Raw genomic sequence first — 19,365 nt, 5'->3', positions numbered from 1 at the left:
AAGGAGGTTGAGGGACAGTTAAGAGTTCCCATCTGCAGAGCAACAGGCGTGGGAGGCGCAAGATCGGACGCTGAGCACTGGGGAACCAAATCTCCCTCCCCCGAACTTCCTCGCGACATGTCGCGACAACTGACGTAAAGAAAAAGCGGGACAGGGCGTCACTTACGTGCAGTCCTGGTTGTAAGAGCAGCAGGTGAGGCCCGCCGAGCCGCCTCCCTCCGTGTTCTCCCCGTCTCCCCGATACATGGCAGAGGAGGCGGCAGAGCGGACCACGGGCCTCACCCCGAACCGAACGAGCCTCCAGAGCGCGACCAGCGAGCAACACTTCACTCCACAAACAAAAACACTCCCCGCCCGCGCCACGCCCCCCTATCACCTACCTCATTGGTCCAGCGGCGTTCGGAGCCGGGCCCGGGGAACGGCCAGCGCATCCGATTGGCGGAGCTTAGCGTGACTGAGGCGGGCTCGCGCACGGCCGGCCCCACCAGCCGCACCCACTTTGTCCAACAGGGCCGATTGCGATTGGCGGAAAGCAGGAAACCCCCCCTCCCCCCACCCGCCGTCCGATGCGCAAGCGCTGGGAAACACGCGGCTGTGTTTTTGCATGCGTCACGGCTTGCGTATGTTTGGCTGAACGTGCCGAGTCACGAGACTACTTCTGATTGATTTCAGCGTTTCGCCGGCTGGTAACCACGCCTCTAGCTTTAACATTCGAAAGAATGGGAGGAGGAGTTCTGGTCAATTAAATCTGTCTATTGGCCAACGCTTCCCGCGTCTAACCCTATTTATTTCTTTTAACGCAGGCAGTTTTGCCAGTTGAATGGTTTTCCCGCCCATTTGGGCTAGTTTTGGGGTTTTTTTCGGGAAATAAAGGGCTTGGGCGTGTGACGGGTTTGGGGGCTATTTTGGGCGGGTAATGGGTTTGCTGGCAATCTTCCTGATTTATTTCCATTGGTTCTGCTGCAGCACAACGGGCCAATCACAAATGAGATAATTTGTGATTGGTCCATTGTGCCCCAGCTGAACCAATGAAAATGAGACCAGAGCAGAATAGCGTGCACTGTAGTGTAGGGCGAGCAGGAGTAGCAATAGGCCTGTTTCTTCCAGTAGGATGAAAGCTGTCGATGGATAATCTCCTGAAGTCGTTCAATCTTTTATTTGAAAAAATCAAAGTAAAACCACTTCCTAAAGGCCACTAAATCTATGCTCCTAGTTTACTGCACTGAAGTCCAGCCCATCATTCTAACATACAGTGGTGCCTTTTTATTAAAGCTTAGGGCATGATAAATTCAGAAGCCCATAAATGCATAATAGGCTTCTTTGCACTTAGGGCTCATTTTACAAAGCTGCAGCAAATGCACAAAAGGCCATTCAAGTCCTATGGGCCTCAGTGCATTTGAGGTGGGAGACCTACCACAGCTTTCTCAAAGGGGCCCTTTGTTCATTCCAATACCCTGTTTCCCTGAAAATAAGCCCTAGCATCATTTTTGGGATAGGTCTTAATATAAGCCCTAGTCTCAGGATTCGCTGGCAGCAACTGTTCAACCTCCGCCCCCCACCGTGCAGCTGAACCCCTGCTGACCCTCCATCCTTCCCTCCCCTCTGATCGCGAGCGAGCCCTACCTTCATCGAAAGCAGCGTCGGGCTTCTTCGGCCTTGTCCGTCAGGAATTTCACTCTGCTGCGTTACCGATGACATCATGTAATAATAATAATAACTTTATTCTTTTACACCGCCATAACCAAAAGTTCTAGGCGGTTTACACTAAAAAGAGCTGGACAATCAACAAAATACAATAATACAGTAAAAACTACAAATATTTGTAAAATAGAATTTCAATAATAAAACTCATTAAGTAATAAACTTATCGAACAAAGTGGTCTTAATTAATTTCTGAAAACTACAATAGGATAACATATCTTGCTGAATACATTTACCTAACCAAGGTTGTTGCCTATCAGCTTGAAATGCTAGGGTCCTTTCTAAGAAGGTCTTATATCTACACCCATTAATTTTGGATAAGCAAATAAGTAGAAGTTTCTAGTTTCTCTTGAACAACACAAAATGCAACACAAAATGAGGAAAACTAACTTGGAAGTGCTCAGAACCCTCAGGTAGAGAACCCGCAAACAGGGACACGCTCCAAAATGTGGACCCCCTTGGTCTATCACTGCACCTCCTCCTACACAAATAAAACTGTTTAATTTATCTTTTTTGTTGTTGTGATTATTTTTATTGATATAAAGTGCTTAATGTTCGCTGCACAGTGCACTCTCCCCCACTGCTTAGGCACTAATGCTCTACCCTACCAAGCCACCATGTCTTTGTCATACAATGCTTTGCCACAATTTGTCATACTGCCATCTTCTCCCATTCTACTATACATTGATTCTTTCTTACTATATATGCTATACCACGTCTACCATGCTACAAATTCACGTGCTATATCCACTACACAATATCTGCCATCCCATGTCCACCGCGCTAGGTTCTACCATGTTAAGTGCCAAACTAGGTTAGCCATATTTTGTACACTGTTTTGCCACACTGCATTTGTATATAGAAAACTATGTCTGCCATGCTGTTTGCCACACTTGTAATATGCTTATATATATAAGAGTATGTCTGCCATGCTAAGCTGCCATTCTATGGTTATGCAATGCTCGTCATGCTGTGTTACACTGTGCCATGTTTGTCATGTTATATTCTACCAGGCTTTATTATAACATAAATTTTTATTTATATACCGCAAAAGCCTTTTGGTTCTCTGCAGTTTACAAATGAGATGGGCTGACCATTGTCAGTGAGCTACAATAGATAGAACATTGGCATCTACAAGTTAACAATAGTTTCACATCATTGTGTAGCTTTGGAGATTACAAGAATTTTGAGAACAGATGGGTTTTTAATAGCGTTCTAAAATGCATATATGAGGTTGATATTCTAACCATTTGGCCCAGTTTAGGATCCTTGGAAATGGCTTGGTATGATAACAGTCGGTTAATGAATCTTTTCTGACTGAAGGAAAGATAAAAAAATGATCGGGAACGTGTGAAGTGGCTTGGCGGCAAGAACAAGAACTGAGCAGTTAAGTAAGTAAACTTGTAACCCGTTCTGAGTTCTCCTGGGAGGACGGGATATAAAACCAAGTAAATAAATATTGTTTTCTCATTGTTTAACTATGTGGAAGCCTGGGATGGATCACCTGCTATTTTTGTCTTTTTCACTACTTCACCATTTATCTTTCCTGTGCTAAGCAACTGGTGAAAGGAAGCTGCATCAGCATTAGGAATGCACCCATCACACAGCCTCGTGCCAGTAGCGCAACTATTTCTTAATCATAGCTTGGCAATGTTTCAGTTCTTCCCTGGGGACCTTCTATTCAGCCAGTTGTAAACAGTTTCACAACCTATTGAAAGATTTTGTACAATGCTCATTTTTCTTGTTCCAATGCTATAATAGTCTGAGTATTTCAAGGTGATCATGTCACACACACCCAAGGACACGTGCACATGTGAATTAGGACATTCAGTCCTCAGTGTATTGCTCAAATAAATAACTCTTGGAAACTCATGAATTACAGCATCTTTTTTTTCTTGGTCCTTAGAAGATACCACAATCTACAGAAAAAAGCTTAGTTATCTGTTTGCGGATAAGGTGGAAGACAGGCCTGAAGGGAACTGACAAAACCAAAGGAAACAAGGGGTCCAACCTTGTCTGCAGTAAAAAACCAACCAGAAGCAAACAATCCAAAACTGCAGATATGTACACGATGCAGGCAAATTTTATTTGTGACAAATAAATTATGTCTAAAAACCTTTATACCAGGCAAGGGACCCAACACGGTCCGTGTTTCGGACAACCTTCATCAGGGGTCCGTGGTAAAAAAGAAAGGAAAAAATTGTCACAAAAAATGGTAGTTTGCGAGCTTTGGCGAAATACACAACGTTTATCTTTCCATTTTTTTGTGACAATTTTTTCCTTTCTTTTTTACCACGGACCCCTGATGAAGGTTGTCCGAAACACGGACCGTGTTGGGTCCCTTGCCTGGTATAAAGGTTTTTAGACATAATTTATTTGTCACAAATAAAATTTGCCTGCATCGTGTACATATCTGCAGTTTTGGATTGTTTGCTTCTGAAGGGAACTGATACATCTTGTCTGAAGAAAGGAATCCAGTGAACCATGCAGCTGGTACAAGTATCTCTTAGGGGGGGGAGGGACACTGGGACTTGTATATTGCCTTTCTGTAGTTTTACAACCACACGAGGAAGATGAAAAATGGAATTGCTAAACTAAAAGATGCTGGGAACTGATATGTGGATTATGATGAGGAAAAAGCAAATGTGTTAAACAAATACTTCTGCTCTGTGTTCACACAAGAAAATCCTGGAGAAGAACCGAGATTGTATGGCAAAGTTACACGAGAAAATGGAGTAGATTCTCCGCCATTCATGGAGGAGAGTGTTTATGAGCAACTTGAAAAACTGAAGGTGGACAAAGCAATGGGACCAGATGGGATCCATCCCAGGATACCGAGGGAGCTCAGAGAGGTTCTGGCAGGTCCTATTAAAGATTTGTTCAACAAATCTCTGGAGACAGGAGTGGTTCCTGGGAATTGGAGGAGAGCGGATGTGGTCCCTATTCACAAAAGTGGTCACAAGGATGAAGCGGGAAACTACAGGCCAGTGAGCCTCACTTCGGTTGTTGAAAAAATAATGGAAGTGTTGCTGAAAGAAAGGATAGTGTACTTCCTTGAATCTAATGGGTTACAGGATCCGAGGCAACATGGCTTTACAAAAGGTAAATCGTGCCAAACGAACCTGATTGAATTTTTTGATTGGGTGACTGGACAGCTGGATCGAGGACATATGCTAGATGTAATTTACTTAGATTTCAGCAAAGCCTTTGATACGGTTCCTCATAGGAGGCTGAGTTCAGTTTTGGAGACCGTATCTGGCGAAGGACGTAAGAAGACTTGAGGCGGTACAGAGGAGGGCGACGAAAATGATAGGAGGCTTGTGCCAGAAGACGTATGAGGAGAGACTGGAAGCCCTGAATTTGTATACCCTAGAGGAAAGGAGAGACAGGGGAGATATGATTCAGACGTTCAAATACTTGAAGGGTATTTACGTAGAACAAAATCTTTTCCAGAGAAAGGAAAATGGACATAATTTGAGGTTGAGGGGTGGTAGATTCAGGGGCAATGTTAGGAAATTCTACTTTACGGAGAGGGTAGTGGATGCCTGGAATGCGCTCCCGAGAGAGGTGGTGGAGAGTAAAACTGTGACTGAGTTCAAAGAAGCGTGGGATGAACACAGAGGATTTAGAATCAGAAAATAATATTAAATATTGAATTAAGGCTAGTACTGGGCAGACTTGCACGGTCTGTGTCTGTATATGGCCGTTTGGTGGAGGATGGGCTGGGGAGGGCTTCAATGGCTGGGAGGGTGTAGATGGGCTGGAGTAAGTCTTAACAGAGATTTCAGCAGTGGAACCCAAGCACAGTACAGGGTAAAGCTTTGGATTCCGTTAGGTTCTATAATGCTTCTGATCACTCCATGGTACAATCTCACTTTGAATATTGTTCAATTCTGGTTGCCGTATATTAAAAAAGTTATAGTGGAATTAGGAGAGGTTCAAAGAAGAGCAACCAAGATGGTAAAAGAGAAGAAACTCCTCTCATTTAAGGAAAGACTGAAGAGGTTACAGCTCTTCAGCTTGGAAAAGAGACGGCTGAGGGGAGATATGATTGAAATCTATAAAATTCTGAGTGGTGTAGAATGGATACAAATGAATCAATTTTTTATTCCATCAAAAATTACAAAGACTAGAGGACACTCAATAAAGTTGCAGAGAAATACTTTTTCATTCAGAGAATAGTTAAGCTCTGGATATAGGAACAGTGGTTAACGTAGAAGGGTATAAAAAAGGTTTGGATGAGTTCCTGGAGGAAAAATCCATAGTCTGCTATTGAGACAGACATGGGGGAAGTCTCTGCTTGCCCTGGATCAGTAGTAAGGAATGTTGCTACTATTTAGGTTTTTGCCAGGTACTTGTGACCTGGATTGGCCACTGTGGCAACAGGAAACTAGGCTAGATGGACCATTGGTATGATCCAGTATGGCTATTCTTATGTTCTAAAGGGGGGGGGGGGGTAGTTTTGGGAGGCCCAACCAAAAGAACAGGTCTGGCTATGCTACTGGTTTGAAGGAGACAGATGCTGCAGTTAACTTGCAGCCCTAATTATTATTCATATACATATTATCTAATACCTTATTCATCAATACGTACACTTCATTTTTTTACAGTAAACCTCTTAGTGATCCCATCGATTAGGCAAATTGTGTATTTATCCACTAGAGATCGTTCTGTAGCATTCATCGGCCCCCAACTCTGGAATGCTCTTCCAAAATACATTCGAACAGAACAAAATCTTGAAAACATTATTCAAAACCTTCCTATTCACAGACACATTTAATCAATAATTGGTAAAACGTGATAAGGAGTTTAATGGAGACCAGTCAGGAATAAGGAGCGCAAAATCAGCTTTTAACTCTTATCTCTCTTCATTTTCTTATCTTCCTATACATATTGTAGGTCTACTTTTACTTATTTATTTTAATTACTAGTGTTTTAGCTCGTGAAATTCATTAGAGTAACGGGTGCTAGAATAGCCCCACCTATACCCTGACCCTGACCCCACCCATGCCCGGACCCTGCCTCCCACTGATCCCAGTCTCACCATCTCACCTTTCACCATTTCCTTTGTACCCTTTTGGCCCTCATAGATCCTCCATTGCATTTATCACCTGACAGAGTCTTTACTTACCCGAGACGGCAGCAGCAGTCCTGACGTACCAACCTTGCCTCCCTCAGTGGTCCTACCATTTCCATTTCCCCCTTTCACACCCTCTACCATCTCTCTCTGACCCTGTTTCACCCCTTTTGCCATCTTTCCCTTTCCTGTCCCCCTCTGTTCTTCCCCAAGACCATCTCTCTCTCCTGCCCCCTCCACACTCCCCGAAGTCTATCTCTCCCTATCCCCTACCATCTCTCCTGGTCCCCCTAGTAGCCCCTCTGTCCTTCTCATCCATCTGTCTCTGTCTCCTTTCCTCACTTGAGTTCAACATCTCTCCCTTCTCCCACTCCCTCCCCCGAATCCATCACCTCTTGCCTCTGTGGAGCACTCGCAGCTCCTCCTCGTCCTCCTCCAGCCTGGCTTCAGCCATCTACACTGGCTCTGTGCTCGGTCACCCTGGCCTGCAGCCGCTGACAGCCGCCGTGGCCGACATCCGCCTCGGGGGAGAGAGAGATTCTCGTGTGCGCCGGGAAAGGGTGCACAGGGGGCCACGATGGTGGCGAACCACAGCAGCGAAGTTACAGTGAGGGAGGGAGTAGAAGCACGCATGTGCACTCTTGCTCACGGGGCCCTACAGCTCACGGAAAACGCAGGAGGGAGTGCGCATGCGCGCTTAGGGTTTTATTATCTTAGATAAGTTTTACCAAGGCCCTCTTTTACTAAGGTGTTCTAAGTGTTTTAGCGCGAGCTAAATTAACGCGTGCGGTAACCGCTAATGCAGGGGTAGGGAACTCCGGTCCTCGATAGCCGTATTCCAGTCGGGTTTTCAGGATTTCCCCAATGAATATGCATAAGATCTATTTGCATGCACTGCTTTCAATGCATATACATTGGGGAAATCCTGAAAACCCGACTGGAATACGGCTCTTGAGGACCGGATTTCCCTACCCCTGCGCTAATGTGTTCATAGGTAACATGCACGCGTTAGCGTTTAGTGTGCACTAATATTTATTGCGCGCTAAAAAGCATATCGCACTTTAGTAAAAGAGGAGGGTTAGTTTCATATGTAAACTGCATAGATGCATTGCCACTGCAGTATATCAAGGGAAATAAACTTGGGGCTTCTTTCACTAAGGTGCGCTAGCGTTTTTAGCGCACGCGGGAAATTACCACGCGCTAGGCGGAAAAACTAACGCCAGCTCAATGCTGGCGTTAGCATCTAGCGTGCGCAGCAATTTAGCGCGTTAATGCCCTAACGCGAGCTTAGTAAAAGGAGCCCTTGGTATTATTACATCCTAATGAGGTATAATTGTTTTGCTATAAATTTTGTAGAAATATAATGTGTGGTACCAGGTTCCTCAGTAAACAATTCACAGTACGCTCTGTGGGATCTGGTAGTTACTATTCCTAAAACTATAGCGTCTCAATTAAATCAAGTGGAAGAACGGTTTAAATTGTATGATAAAGACATCCTAGAAATACGGAAAATTACCACTGAAAATAAATTACAGATAGAAAACCAACAACAGAATACTAATTCCCAAAAAGTAATACAGGAGGCTTTAATCAAAGATAACACAAATTTAAGAAGGAAACTTGGTTTACTTGAAAACTCTATGAGAAGTAATAATCTTAGATTAATTAATTTTCCTAAGACTATAACAGTGACTCCTAGAGAAATGATTACTCGCTATATGACGGAAATATTGGGAATTTCTGAATCTTCTATACCACCTCTAACTCAGGTGTACTACCTTCCTGTTAAGGATGTTAAAGAAGTAAATCAAGAGCCTTTGGATGTTACAGCTTTATTAGAATCCTCAGATAGGGAAGTAGCTACGCCGGCAACATTGCTTCTTTCAGCAGCTCTCACAATGGATAAGATATGGTTACTGAAACTATATTTCAAAAATAAATATAAAGAATTTTTGGGACTAAAAGTTCAAATGTTTCCTGATTTGACCAGAGACACACAGAAGCGGAGAAAAGAATTTCTTCTAATGAGACCAGCAGTAATAGCCCTGGGAGCTACTTTTTTTCTTCAATATCCTTGCAAATGTATAGTCCATTATAAATTGCATAAATTTGTTTTCTTTGAACCATCTCAACTGACAACATTCCTATCACTGTCAAGACTGGAGAAAGAGACAGCTCAAGATGGATAAAGATAGACGACTGTTAGCACAGTATTAACTACAACTGTCTTTCTTCTTTAATTGATTACTTAAATTCCGTTTATTTTTAATCTTGGATCCTAAATAGAGGACTTGAGTGAGATTAAAGATACAATTATTTCTTGTTTTATATTATGTTTGGGAAAATCTTTTTGCTTCTTCAATTTTGCTTTTCTGTACAAGTTTATACTTGATTGTTATATTGAAAATCTATAAATAAATAAATAAAAAAAAAAAAACAATTCACAGTAGCACATTCCCTTCAATACATTTATTTTGATTTTAATTATCAGTCTTTCAAGCTCAAATGTTTTGTTTGCCCGATATTTATTTTCTTTAAAAAAGAAAAAGGTACATTGTTTTTACAAGTATTTTCTTTTATTGACACAATAAAGTATAAAAGTATCACACAAATTACTCAAGTTATATAAATTGTTTTAAAAAATCCAAGTGACATGCTAATAGCGCCCTTACGGTACCTCCAAAAACCTGAGTCTTCTGTACAGTTATTCACTCAATGCTAGTAAAAACCAATGCAAGAACACAATAGCAGGGTTCGAACACCTTCCACATGAACTGTAGCAAAAAAAAAAAAAAAAATCTACCACACGAACAAGTTTTCTCTTCAAGTTCAGCAGTAGCAAAACAATAGTAAGCGCTAAACAGTCCTAGAAGGACTCCCTATATTTTGTTTAACACCCTCAGTTATAGTCTTATGTTTAACAGACTAATATTTCTGACTTTTGAGTCACTTCTGTAGATGAAGTGTTGGTATACAAAAGTGCAGTAGTCTTGCTATGGTTCATACACAAACTTTTATAAGAATTTGACGGTGCGCTCACTCATTCTTTAACACATGTGTTATTTCAATACAACAGTGTTGAATATTAGTCTTTTGCCTTAAAACAGTAGGATTTGGGTATGGGCCTGTTTTCCTCCTCTGAAAATCCCAAACCTAGTTTTCCAATACCTGCCTCCTCTGTGCACTGTACAGCTCAAAAGCAGATCGCACCGTAACTGGTCAAGTGAATGAACAGAATCGTATATAGACATTGTGTAGTGTCGGAGGTTTCTGATACAAGCAGCTTTCAATAGCCATGCCTGATCAATCAGTATAAAAACAGCAGGCTAAGAAGAGATCAAGGAACATCTGTCCACACTGCTGAATGGGACAGCAGTGCTTCCTCCCTACATCATGAAAGAGGCCCTTCACAGGGCTCAGAGCTGCTCCTCTGCTGAAGTTTAGCAAGATGGGAGATAGTGGCAGATGGACAAGTTGGATCTGAATAAAGGGAAAATTAGACATTCACATTTCTTTTCTTTACAAACATAACTGAATACTTTATTTCTCTTGACAAAAAAAAGAGAATGCTCTCTGCCCATGTCTTTGGTTTCTGTTGCTGCTGGACAGCTGAAAACATTTTTTCCTGGGGGAATGAGGAAATTCTTTTTTTTTGGGGGGGGGAGAAGGGAGGAAAGGGATAGACCAATGCCACAAATTATGTCTCCATGCTCTGCCCTCAATTAATTTTCATTAAAAGACAATTAAAATCTCCCTAAGTAGCTGGTTTTAAAACCAATTGCACAGCAGTTCCAAATGAATTGTACAGAGTAAGCAGGATTCAGAAGTGTGGCAGTCCTTTTTTGCCAGGAATTCTTCATTCGGTGGCCCAGTCCTGAAAGCGGAAGCAGTCACTGGCAATCTTCCAGACTGTGAGGGTTGGTGTGGTCTGAGCAGTCAGTAAGAAGTTCTGATTGAAGTATCGCTGTTTATTTCCGTCAAACTTCACTGTTCCACAAGTCACAACTAGCACGGTTGTCTGCCCTTGCGTCGCTTGCTCTTCACAGACAGAAAGAAAAGTGATAATTAAACACCACTCTGTACAATTTTCCACAACCCTCCATCAAAATGATGTAATCTAAATTAAATACTCTTACCGTGAACTGGCTGGCAGTCCAACATAGAGACCTGAAACTCGCTGGATGGAAGCATCTCAAAAAACTCCGTCAGCGCTGCTTGTCCAGATATAGCGTTCCCATTCCATACTAAGGTTGCCTTGTCCATGTACAGCTTCGTCAGCACCTAGAGAACAGCAATCACGATTCTTGAATGCTGTATATAAAACATGCAGCTGTTCTATTAAAAGTGTATGAATGTTAGACACCCTCAATGGACTCTCACTTCCAAGATATATACCTATAGACCAGGGGTTCAAAGTCCCTCCTCGAGGGCCGCAATCCAGTCAGGTTTTCAGGATTTCCCCAATGAATATGCATGACATCTATATGCATGCACTGTTTTCATTGTATGCTAATAGATCTCATGCATATTCATGGGGGAAATCCTGAAAACCTGACTGGACTGCGGCCCTCGAGGAGGGACTTTGACACCCCTGCTATAGACCATCAGAAATACCACCTAAATATTCAAAAATGTCCTTGTATCAGGCTTTACGTACTACTTCCTCACTGGATCTTGTTATTTGATATCAACTTTAAATATATTACTTTCACCGCCTTAATATAGATGTTTAAATACTTAGCTTATACTGTGGTCTAAATTTCAGGGACTGTATCACCAACATGTTCACCTGAAGGGTTTTCTCAAGGCTCATATTCCTTTATTTAGCTCAGAGGTAGGGAACTCCGATCTTCGAGAGCTGTATTCCAGTCAAGTTTTCAGGATTTCCCCAATGAATATGCATGAGATCTATTTGCATGCACTGCTTTCAATGCATATTCATTGAGTGCTAATCGCCGTTGTAGCCGACCACTGAATACTACAATGGCAATTAGCTAAATAAAGGGATATGAGCCTTGAGAAAACCCTTTGGGTGAAACATGTTGGTGATACAGTCCCTGAAATTTAGACCACAGTATAAGCTAAGTATTTAAACATTTATATTAATTTAAGGCAGTGAAAGTAATATATTTAAAGTTGATATCAAGTAACAAGACCCAATAAGGAAATAGCCTGATACAATGACATTTTTGAGTATTTAGGTGGTATTTCTGAGGGTCTATAGGTATATATCTTGGAAGTGAGAGTCCATTGAGGGTGTCTAACATTCAATAGAACAACTGAATGAACTCTCACAAAATAATTTTATAGAATTTAATGTTGTATGAAAATTGATTGTATATAAAACATGTATATTTCATTTAAAAACTGCTTCTTTTTAGTTGTATCCATAATCTGCACCTCTAGCCTTCCAATGTTGATCAATTTGATTATAAATCTCTCTAATCAGCCAAGCAGTGGAGAGAGGTTTTCTCAGAGTAAACTCTGCTAATGCACCATCATGGACTTTCAATCCATTTCATGCTCATCTTTGTTCTTTTACTATCTGAATTCTCCTTTGCTTGAAACCCGTCTGTATCCCTCCTTCATCTGCCTTATCTCTTTCTCACCTGCCTCTATGTCCCTAGTTTAGTTTATCCTTTTCTGCTCCTCCCCCTTCTTCCTACTAACTACTGCAGTTTGACAAGTACCAGCAAGAATCAAGTAGCAGAAGGCAATGGCAACAGGCAGCAGCAGCAGAGGTGGTGAGAATGGCTCCTGTGGGAGCAGGCTGAGAATAGGAAAGACAGTGCTAGTATTGACAGGTATGGAGCCCAAGGCTGTGAAAAGAGGGCAACAGGAGACAGAAGGAATAATATTTAGGCAGCGCAGACAATTTAATGAGAAATAACATTTTCTAACTTTTGCAATCAGGGCAGTGGAGCTTCTACACCAAACTAGAGAATGACACAAGGACGGGGATCTGCGGTAAATCCACAGGAACAGGGGGGGGGGAAGAACCAGCAAGTTTACTGCGGATGCAGGAGCAAAGCTTTTTACCACCCCCACAGGAGCGGTAAAGCACAGTTACTTACCGTAACAGGTGTTATCCAGGGACAGCAGGCATATATTCTCACATGTGGGTGACGTCATCTACGGAGCCCCGGCGCGGACAGCTTTTCAAGCAAACTTGATTGAAGTTTCAAGTTTGCACACTGCACCACGCATGTGCGTGCCTTCTCGCCCACTAGAGGGCGCATCCCACCTCGTGGTCCTCAGTTCCATAACTAGCAAGGAAGCCATCCCCGGGGAGGCGGGCGGGTTGTGAGAATATATGCCTGCTGTCCCTGGATAACACCTGTTACGGTAAGTAACTGTGCTTTATCCCAGGACAAGCAGGCATGATATTCTCACATGTGGGTGACCTCCAAGCTAACCAAAAAAGGGCAGGTGGGAGGATGGCAATTTAGGAAAACAGATTTTGCAAAACTGACTGGCCAAACCGGCCGTCACTCCTGGATAAAGTGTCCAGACAGTAATGAGAGGTGAATGTATGAACCGAAGACCAAGTGGCAGCCTTACATATGTCCTCCATCGGAGTGGATCGGAGGAAAGCTATCGAAGCTGCCATCGCTCGGACCTTGTGCCCCGTGACTCGACCCGGGGGAGGAAGGCCAGCCTGAGCGTAGCAAAAGGAAATGCAAGCGGCCAACCAGTTAGACAGAGTGCGCTTGGAAACTGGATGCCCTAATCGATTGGGATCGAAGGACAAAAACAATTGAGGAAGCTTCCGATGAGACCTGGTGCGTTGAAGATAATATGCCAACGCCCTCTTACAGTCAAGCGTGTGAAGCGCCGTCTCGCCGGGATGGGAGTGGGGCTTCGGGAAGAACACAGGAAGGACAATGGACTGATTGAGGTGGAAGTCAGAAACAACTTTAGGTAAAAACTTAGGATGGGTGCGGAGAACCACCTTGTCGTGATGAAAGACAGTGAAAGGAGGGTCCGCAACCAAGGCTTGCAACTCCCCAATCCGCCTGGCGGAGGTGAGGGCAATTAGAAACACCGCCTTCCAAGTCAGAAATTTCAAGAGGGACTTGTTGAGTGGCTCAAACGGGGGTTTCATCAGTTGAGCCAGAACCACATTCAAGTTCCACACGACAGACGGAGGCTTAAGAGGGGGACAAACCCTGAGTAACCCTTTCATGAAGCGTGTCACCAAGGGATGGAGTGACAGAGGGCGTCCTTCCAGAGGTTGGTGGAAAGCAGAAATCGCACTGAGATGAACCCGCACCGAAGTGGTTTTCAAGCCAGAGCGCGACAAATGAAACAAATATTCTAAAACCGAGGATACCGGAACTGATACCGGATCCAGGTGAAAAGACGAGCACCAGGTGGAAAACCTGGTCCATTTCTGCGCATAGCAAAGCCTCGTCGAGATCTTGCGGGAGGCTTCCAACACCTCCTTCACCGATTGAGACAGGTCCGGAGGAGTCAGGGAACAAGAAACCAGGCTGTCAGGTGCAATGACTGCAGATTGGGATGTAACATGGATCCTTGACTCTGAGACAGCAGAGAAGGAGAGACAGGCAGGGGAAGAGGCTCTCTGGCACTGAGCTGGAGCAGCAGGGAGAACCAGTGCTGACGCGGCCACCGAGGTGCTATGAGAATCATCGTGGCCGTGGACGATTTTAGGTGTACCAACGTTCGCATGATCAGAGGGAACGGAGGGAATGCATACAGGAACCTCCCTTCCCAGTCGAGTAGGAAGGCATCCGCTTCCAGACGGTCCTGCGAGTACATCCGAGAACAATATAGTGGTAGTTTGTGTGTCTCCGGAGAGGCAAACAGATCCACCTGTGGCGTTCCCCAGTGAGCGAAAACCTCGCGTAGAACTGCTGAGTGTAGAGTCCACTCGTGCGGTTGCAGAAGTCGACTCAGTTTGTCCGCCAGGCAATTCCGTTCTCCTTGGATGTAGACCGCCCGGAGGAAGATGTTCCGGGAGGCCGCCCACTCCCAGAGGCGAAGAGCTTCGGAGCAGAGGGGCCATGACCCCGTTCCTCCCTGCTTGTTCACATAATACATTGCCACCTGATTGTCCGTGCGGACGAGGACCACCTGGTCCTGCAATATGTGAACGAAGGCTCGAAGTGCTAGGAAGATGGCCCGCAGCTCTAGCACGTTGATATGACACTGACGGTCTTCTGCCGACCACAGGCCCTGCGTGCGAAGACCGTCGAGATGGGCTCCCCACGCGTACTCCGAGGAGTCCGTGGTCAGGACCTTGCGAAAAGGCGGAGTGCGAAACAATAGCCCCATGGACAGATTTGAAGAGTCTGTCCACCAACGCAGCGATTTCCGCAAGGGCGGAGTTACCGAAATGAGGCGAGACACCGGGTCGCACTCCTGACGCCACTGGGACGCGAGGGTCCACTGAGGGATCCTCAGATGTAGCCTCGCAAACGGCGTGACATGTACCGTCGAGGCCATATGGCCCAGCAGCATCATCATGCGCTTGGCCGACACCCTCGATAGTTGGGAGACCTGGCGGCTCATCCGTACCAAGGTTTCCAACCGCTGGGTCGGCAGGTAGGAGCGTAGGCGCACCGTGTCCAGCACCGCACCTATGAATTGAAGAGACTGCGACGGCCTCAACTGAGACTTTGGAAAGTTTATCTCGAACCCGAGAGTTTGCAGGAAGGCAATCGACTGTCGGGTCGCTGAGATAACCCCCTCCCTGGTCGGGGCTTTGATGAGCCAATCGTCCAGGTAAGGGAACACATGGAGTCCACGTGACCTGAGGGCTGCTGCAACCACCACCATGCACTTCGTGAATACTCGTGGGGACGCGGCCAGGCCGAAGGGCAGTACCCTGTACTGGAGGTGGAGGTCCCCCACCTGGAATCGTAAGAATCTTCGACAGGCGGGGTGCACCGGAACATGGGTGTATGCTTCCTTCAGGTCGAGGGAGCACATCCAGTCCCCTTCCCCCAAGAGGGGGTACAAAACCGGGAGAGATAGCATTCGAAACTTCTCCCGGGCCAGGAATTTGTTGAGCTTCCTGAGGTCCAGTATGGGGCGCAGGTCCCCGGTCTTTTTTGGGACCAAAAAGTAGCGGGAGTAAAACCCCGTACCCCACTGGTCCTTGGGGACCGGCTCGACCGCCCGAAGCTTCAAGAGGGCTTTGGCTTCGGTTATAAGGGTCGGTAGCTGCGAACGGTTGCAGGGGACTAAACTTGGAGGACTGTCCGGCGGCGAGGACACAAAGTTGAGCGAGTAGCCCTCGGAGACGATCCGGAGCACCCAAGCGTCTGAGGTAATCCCGGTCCATGCCTCCCGGAAGGACCGAAGACGGCCACCGATAGGAAGGGGTTCCTGTGAAAGTGCGGAGGGGAACCCGCCCCGTCCGCTCAGCCCGTCAAAAGGAAGGCGCGGGCTTAGAAGGGCCCTGCGCCTGGGCTTGGGTTTGTCCCCCTCTGCCTCGCTGAGACGGACGTCTCGGAGGCGGTCTCGAGAAAGCCGGGGTCGACTTCTGAGGGTATCGGCGCGGCGGAGGCCGAAAGGGTTTCTGCGGCGGGGGTCTAGGTTTGGGGCGGACCAGGGATGCTAGAGAGCGCTCCTGTTCCGACAAGCGTTTGGTCGCCGCATCCAATGACTCGTCGAATAACTCGGACCCCACACAAGGCAAGTCTGCCAGGCGTTCCTGCAGGTTTGGGTCCATGTCGAGGGTGCGAAGCCAGGCCAAGCGGCGCATGGCCACCGCGAGGGCCGACACCCTCGAAACCAGCTCAAAGGCGTCGTACACTGCGTGGAATAGGTACAACCGCAATTGAGACAGGTTGGACATAAACTTATCGAATCCTGCTCTTTGGGAGTCCGGTAACGAGTTTCGATATTGAGGAAGGTCCTTCACCATACCACGCAAATAGGAGGAAAAGGTGAAGGCGTAATTTAGAACCCTGGTGGCCATCAGGGAATTTGAATAGAGGCGACGGCCAAACTTGTCCAGGGTCCGCCCCTCCCTGCCTGGTGGAACCGCCGCAGAAACCCGTGAGGGCTGTGATTTTTTAAGAGCAGACTCCACCAGAAGAGACTGGTGTGAGAGCTGCGCCTTATCGAACCCTTTAGGGGGAATCGTCCTATACTTCGATTCCATTTTTGAAGGCACAGACGTGACTGTAAGAGGGTTTGACAGGTTATTCAGCCAGGTTTGCAGAAGGACACTGTTGAGAGGGAGTCTAGGCACCTCCCTAGGAAGAGTGGGGAGGTCCTGTTCCTCCAAAAATTCTTTGGAATACCGAGAGCCTACCATCAGGTCAATCCCCAGGGCTTGGGCCATGTCCTGAACGAAGGATGAAAATGAGGACGGCCTAGCCTGGGGAGACGGGGTTCTCGACCGCCCCACCGAGGAGAGGGGGGAGGCCTCATGGGAATAATGAGGATCCCTAACCGATCCCGAATCCCAGGATCCCCTCTCGAGGGCCCTCGAGGGGGAAGGGGAAGTTATCCTCCTCGCAGAGCCCTTGGGTGAGGACCCAGGGGTTCGTGGGACACTCTCCCGTTTCCTCGGCGAGGCGGCCCGGGAAGACTTCCCATGAGGTGAGCGGAGGAGCCTCGGGTTGTCGAGGCGCAACTCCGACACCTGCAGCGCCTCGCCCCCGAACGACGAGGAGCGGTCGCGCCGAGGCGAGCCTCGGGGTCGCTTAGACTTCCTCGATCGACGCCCCGTCCGAGGTCGCGTCGAGGGCGAGGCGTGTCTGGAAGACCCGGAGGAAGAGGAGGAAAGACGGCGCACTCTGCGCGACTTTTCCTTGGGCCTTACACTCCGCTCAGGGGGTTCCCCCGAGGTCGAGGTCCGGGGCGGGGCCGAGACCGAGGCGAACGGGGCCACCGTACCCGAGACCGAGGTCGCCGAGGTCAGGGCTCCCGAGTAGAGAGTTGCGCGGGGACAGAAATCCCACCCGTCCCCACCCGTCCCCGCCAAAATCCCACCCATCCCCACCCGTCCCCGTGAGGAATCCCTCCGTCCCCACCCGTCCCCGTGAGGAATCTCTCCGTCCCCACCCGTCCCCGCGAGGAATCCCCTCCGTCCCCACCCGTCCCCGCGAGGAATCCCCTCCGTCCCCACCCGTCCCCGCGAGGAATCCCCTCCGTCACCATCCTTCCCTATAAACTTCAGAAATAGTTATTTTATTTAATTATGCTACTGAATTAAAGGCTCTGGTAGAGACCCATTTACAAATAAGCAAAGAGACTATTAATTTGGAAATATTAATTGGGAAGAATACATACTTTGTAAATGGGTTTCTACCAGAACCTCTAATGTAAATATAAAATATAAATACTCAGCTGATGAGAACCCACAAACTGTCAGCTGAGGACTTCCTTTGCAGTTGGCCTGGGGTCCCTTTTGCCAAGCTTGGCAGGCAGCAGTAGCGTCCCTGAGTCACAGATGCTGGCACCTCAGTGGCTCATGGATGCTGCCAGCGACTGCTGCGCTTGGTGGAGGGGAGTTCTGACCATCTCTAGAGGAGGTCCTCTGCTGGCGGTGCTTGGGGATCCCCACCAGTCACAGCAAGGGCCAACAAGTACTTCAACACTGTAGAAATAAAACCAGAAATGCATTTCCTTTTCTTTTGAACACAAAACAAAGATATCTGCCATATACATTTCCCAAGGCAGATGACTCTATGCAATGTCACCTCGGTAACAAAATACAAAAATAGACAAATACACCCCCTCCCTTTTTACTAAACCACAATAGTAGGTTTTAGCACAGGGAGTTACGCTGAATGCCTCGCGCTGCTCTCAATGCTCATAGGTTCCCTGCGCTAAAAAACAATATTGCGGTTTAGTAAAAGGGAGCCATAGTGCAAAATATAGACAGCAGATATAAATTCTCAAAACAGACACATTTTGATCACTAAATTGAAAATAAAATCATTTTTCCTATCTTTGCTGTTTGGTGATTTCATGAGTCTCTGGTTGCACTTTCTTCTTCTGACTGTGCATCCAATCTTTCTTCCTTTCTTTCAGCCTCCTGTATGTTTCCTCTCCTCCAGACCTCATTCTCTCCCCCAACTTTTTCTTTCTGTCTCCCTGTTCCCCCTTCTTTCTGTCTCTCTGTCTGCCCCCTTTCTTTCTTTCTCCGTGCCCTCCCCCAAGCCACTCGGTTTGCTGCCACCGCCATCGGGGAATAGTCCCCAAGCCACCGCTGTCCCAAGCTTTCCCTGCAGAAGCGTCGCGCTGACCAGCATTCCGCTCCCTGACGTCAATTCTGATGTAGGAGAGGAAGTTCCGGGCCAACAAGGCATTTCTCCTCATTCCATCCAGCCTGAGCCCCATCTCTCCTTGATCCAGCATTTCCCTTCTGTGTCTGTCAGAATTACCATTCCACCTATTTTCCAGCATCACCCTTCTTTGTGTCCATCTCACCTATATCCCTATCTCACCACTTTTTCAGAATCTTCATTTGTCTCTGTCCTTGTCTTTACCCCATATTCACCATTTGCCCTTTCAATGTCTTTATCTCCCCCCCCCCACACACACTTTTTCAGCATTACTTCTATGTCTCTATTTCACCTCCTCTTCATGTCCCCTCTGTATCT

The 19,365-nt window shown here is 46.5% G+C and overlaps 2 protein-coding genes across 10 annotated transcripts in view; both read right to left on the bottom strand.

Moving 5' to 3' along the window:
- WIPI1 (WD repeat domain, phosphoinositide interacting 1) overlaps positions 1-355 on the bottom strand; it is a 55,411-nt gene extending 55,056 nt beyond the window's left edge. For 4 of the 6 annotated variants that reach the window (XR_004540898.1, XR_004540899.1, XM_033961320.1 and 1 more), the window contains exon 1: positions 167-355. Coding sequence is in view for 4 of the 6 variants with exons in the window: in XM_033961320.1 (XP_033817211.1) it covers positions 167-246 (80 nt within the window). In the remaining 2 variants the exon portion in view is untranslated. The remainder of the gene's footprint in view (positions 1-166) is intronic. The other 2 variants (XM_033961321.1, XM_033961323.1) reach the window with 1 other exon arrangement.
- An 8,929-nt stretch (positions 356-9,284) lies between these two features.
- LOC117368374 (NTF2-related export protein 2) overlaps positions 9,285-19,365 on the bottom strand; it is a 31,743-nt gene continuing 21,662 nt past the window's right edge. For all 4 annotated transcript variants that reach the window (XM_033961966.1, XM_033961969.1, XM_033961967.1 and 1 more), the window contains exons 3-4: positions 10,915-11,059; positions 9,285-10,816 (exon numbers count right to left, since the gene is read on the bottom strand). In XM_033961966.1, coding sequence (XP_033817857.1) covers positions 10,635-10,816; positions 10,915-11,059 — 327 coding nt within the window. In that variant the 3' untranslated portion in view covers positions 9,285-10,634. The remainder of the gene's footprint in view (positions 10,817-10,914; positions 11,060-19,365) is intronic.

The sequence above is a fragment of the Geotrypetes seraphini genome, chromosome 10, assembly GCF_902459505.1.
Source record: "Geotrypetes seraphini chromosome 10, aGeoSer1.1, whole genome shotgun sequence".
Classification (NCBI taxonomy): Eukaryota; Metazoa; Chordata; class Amphibia; order Gymnophiona; family Dermophiidae; genus Geotrypetes; species Geotrypetes seraphini.
This window is presented reverse-complemented; position numbering and strand designations above follow the sequence as displayed.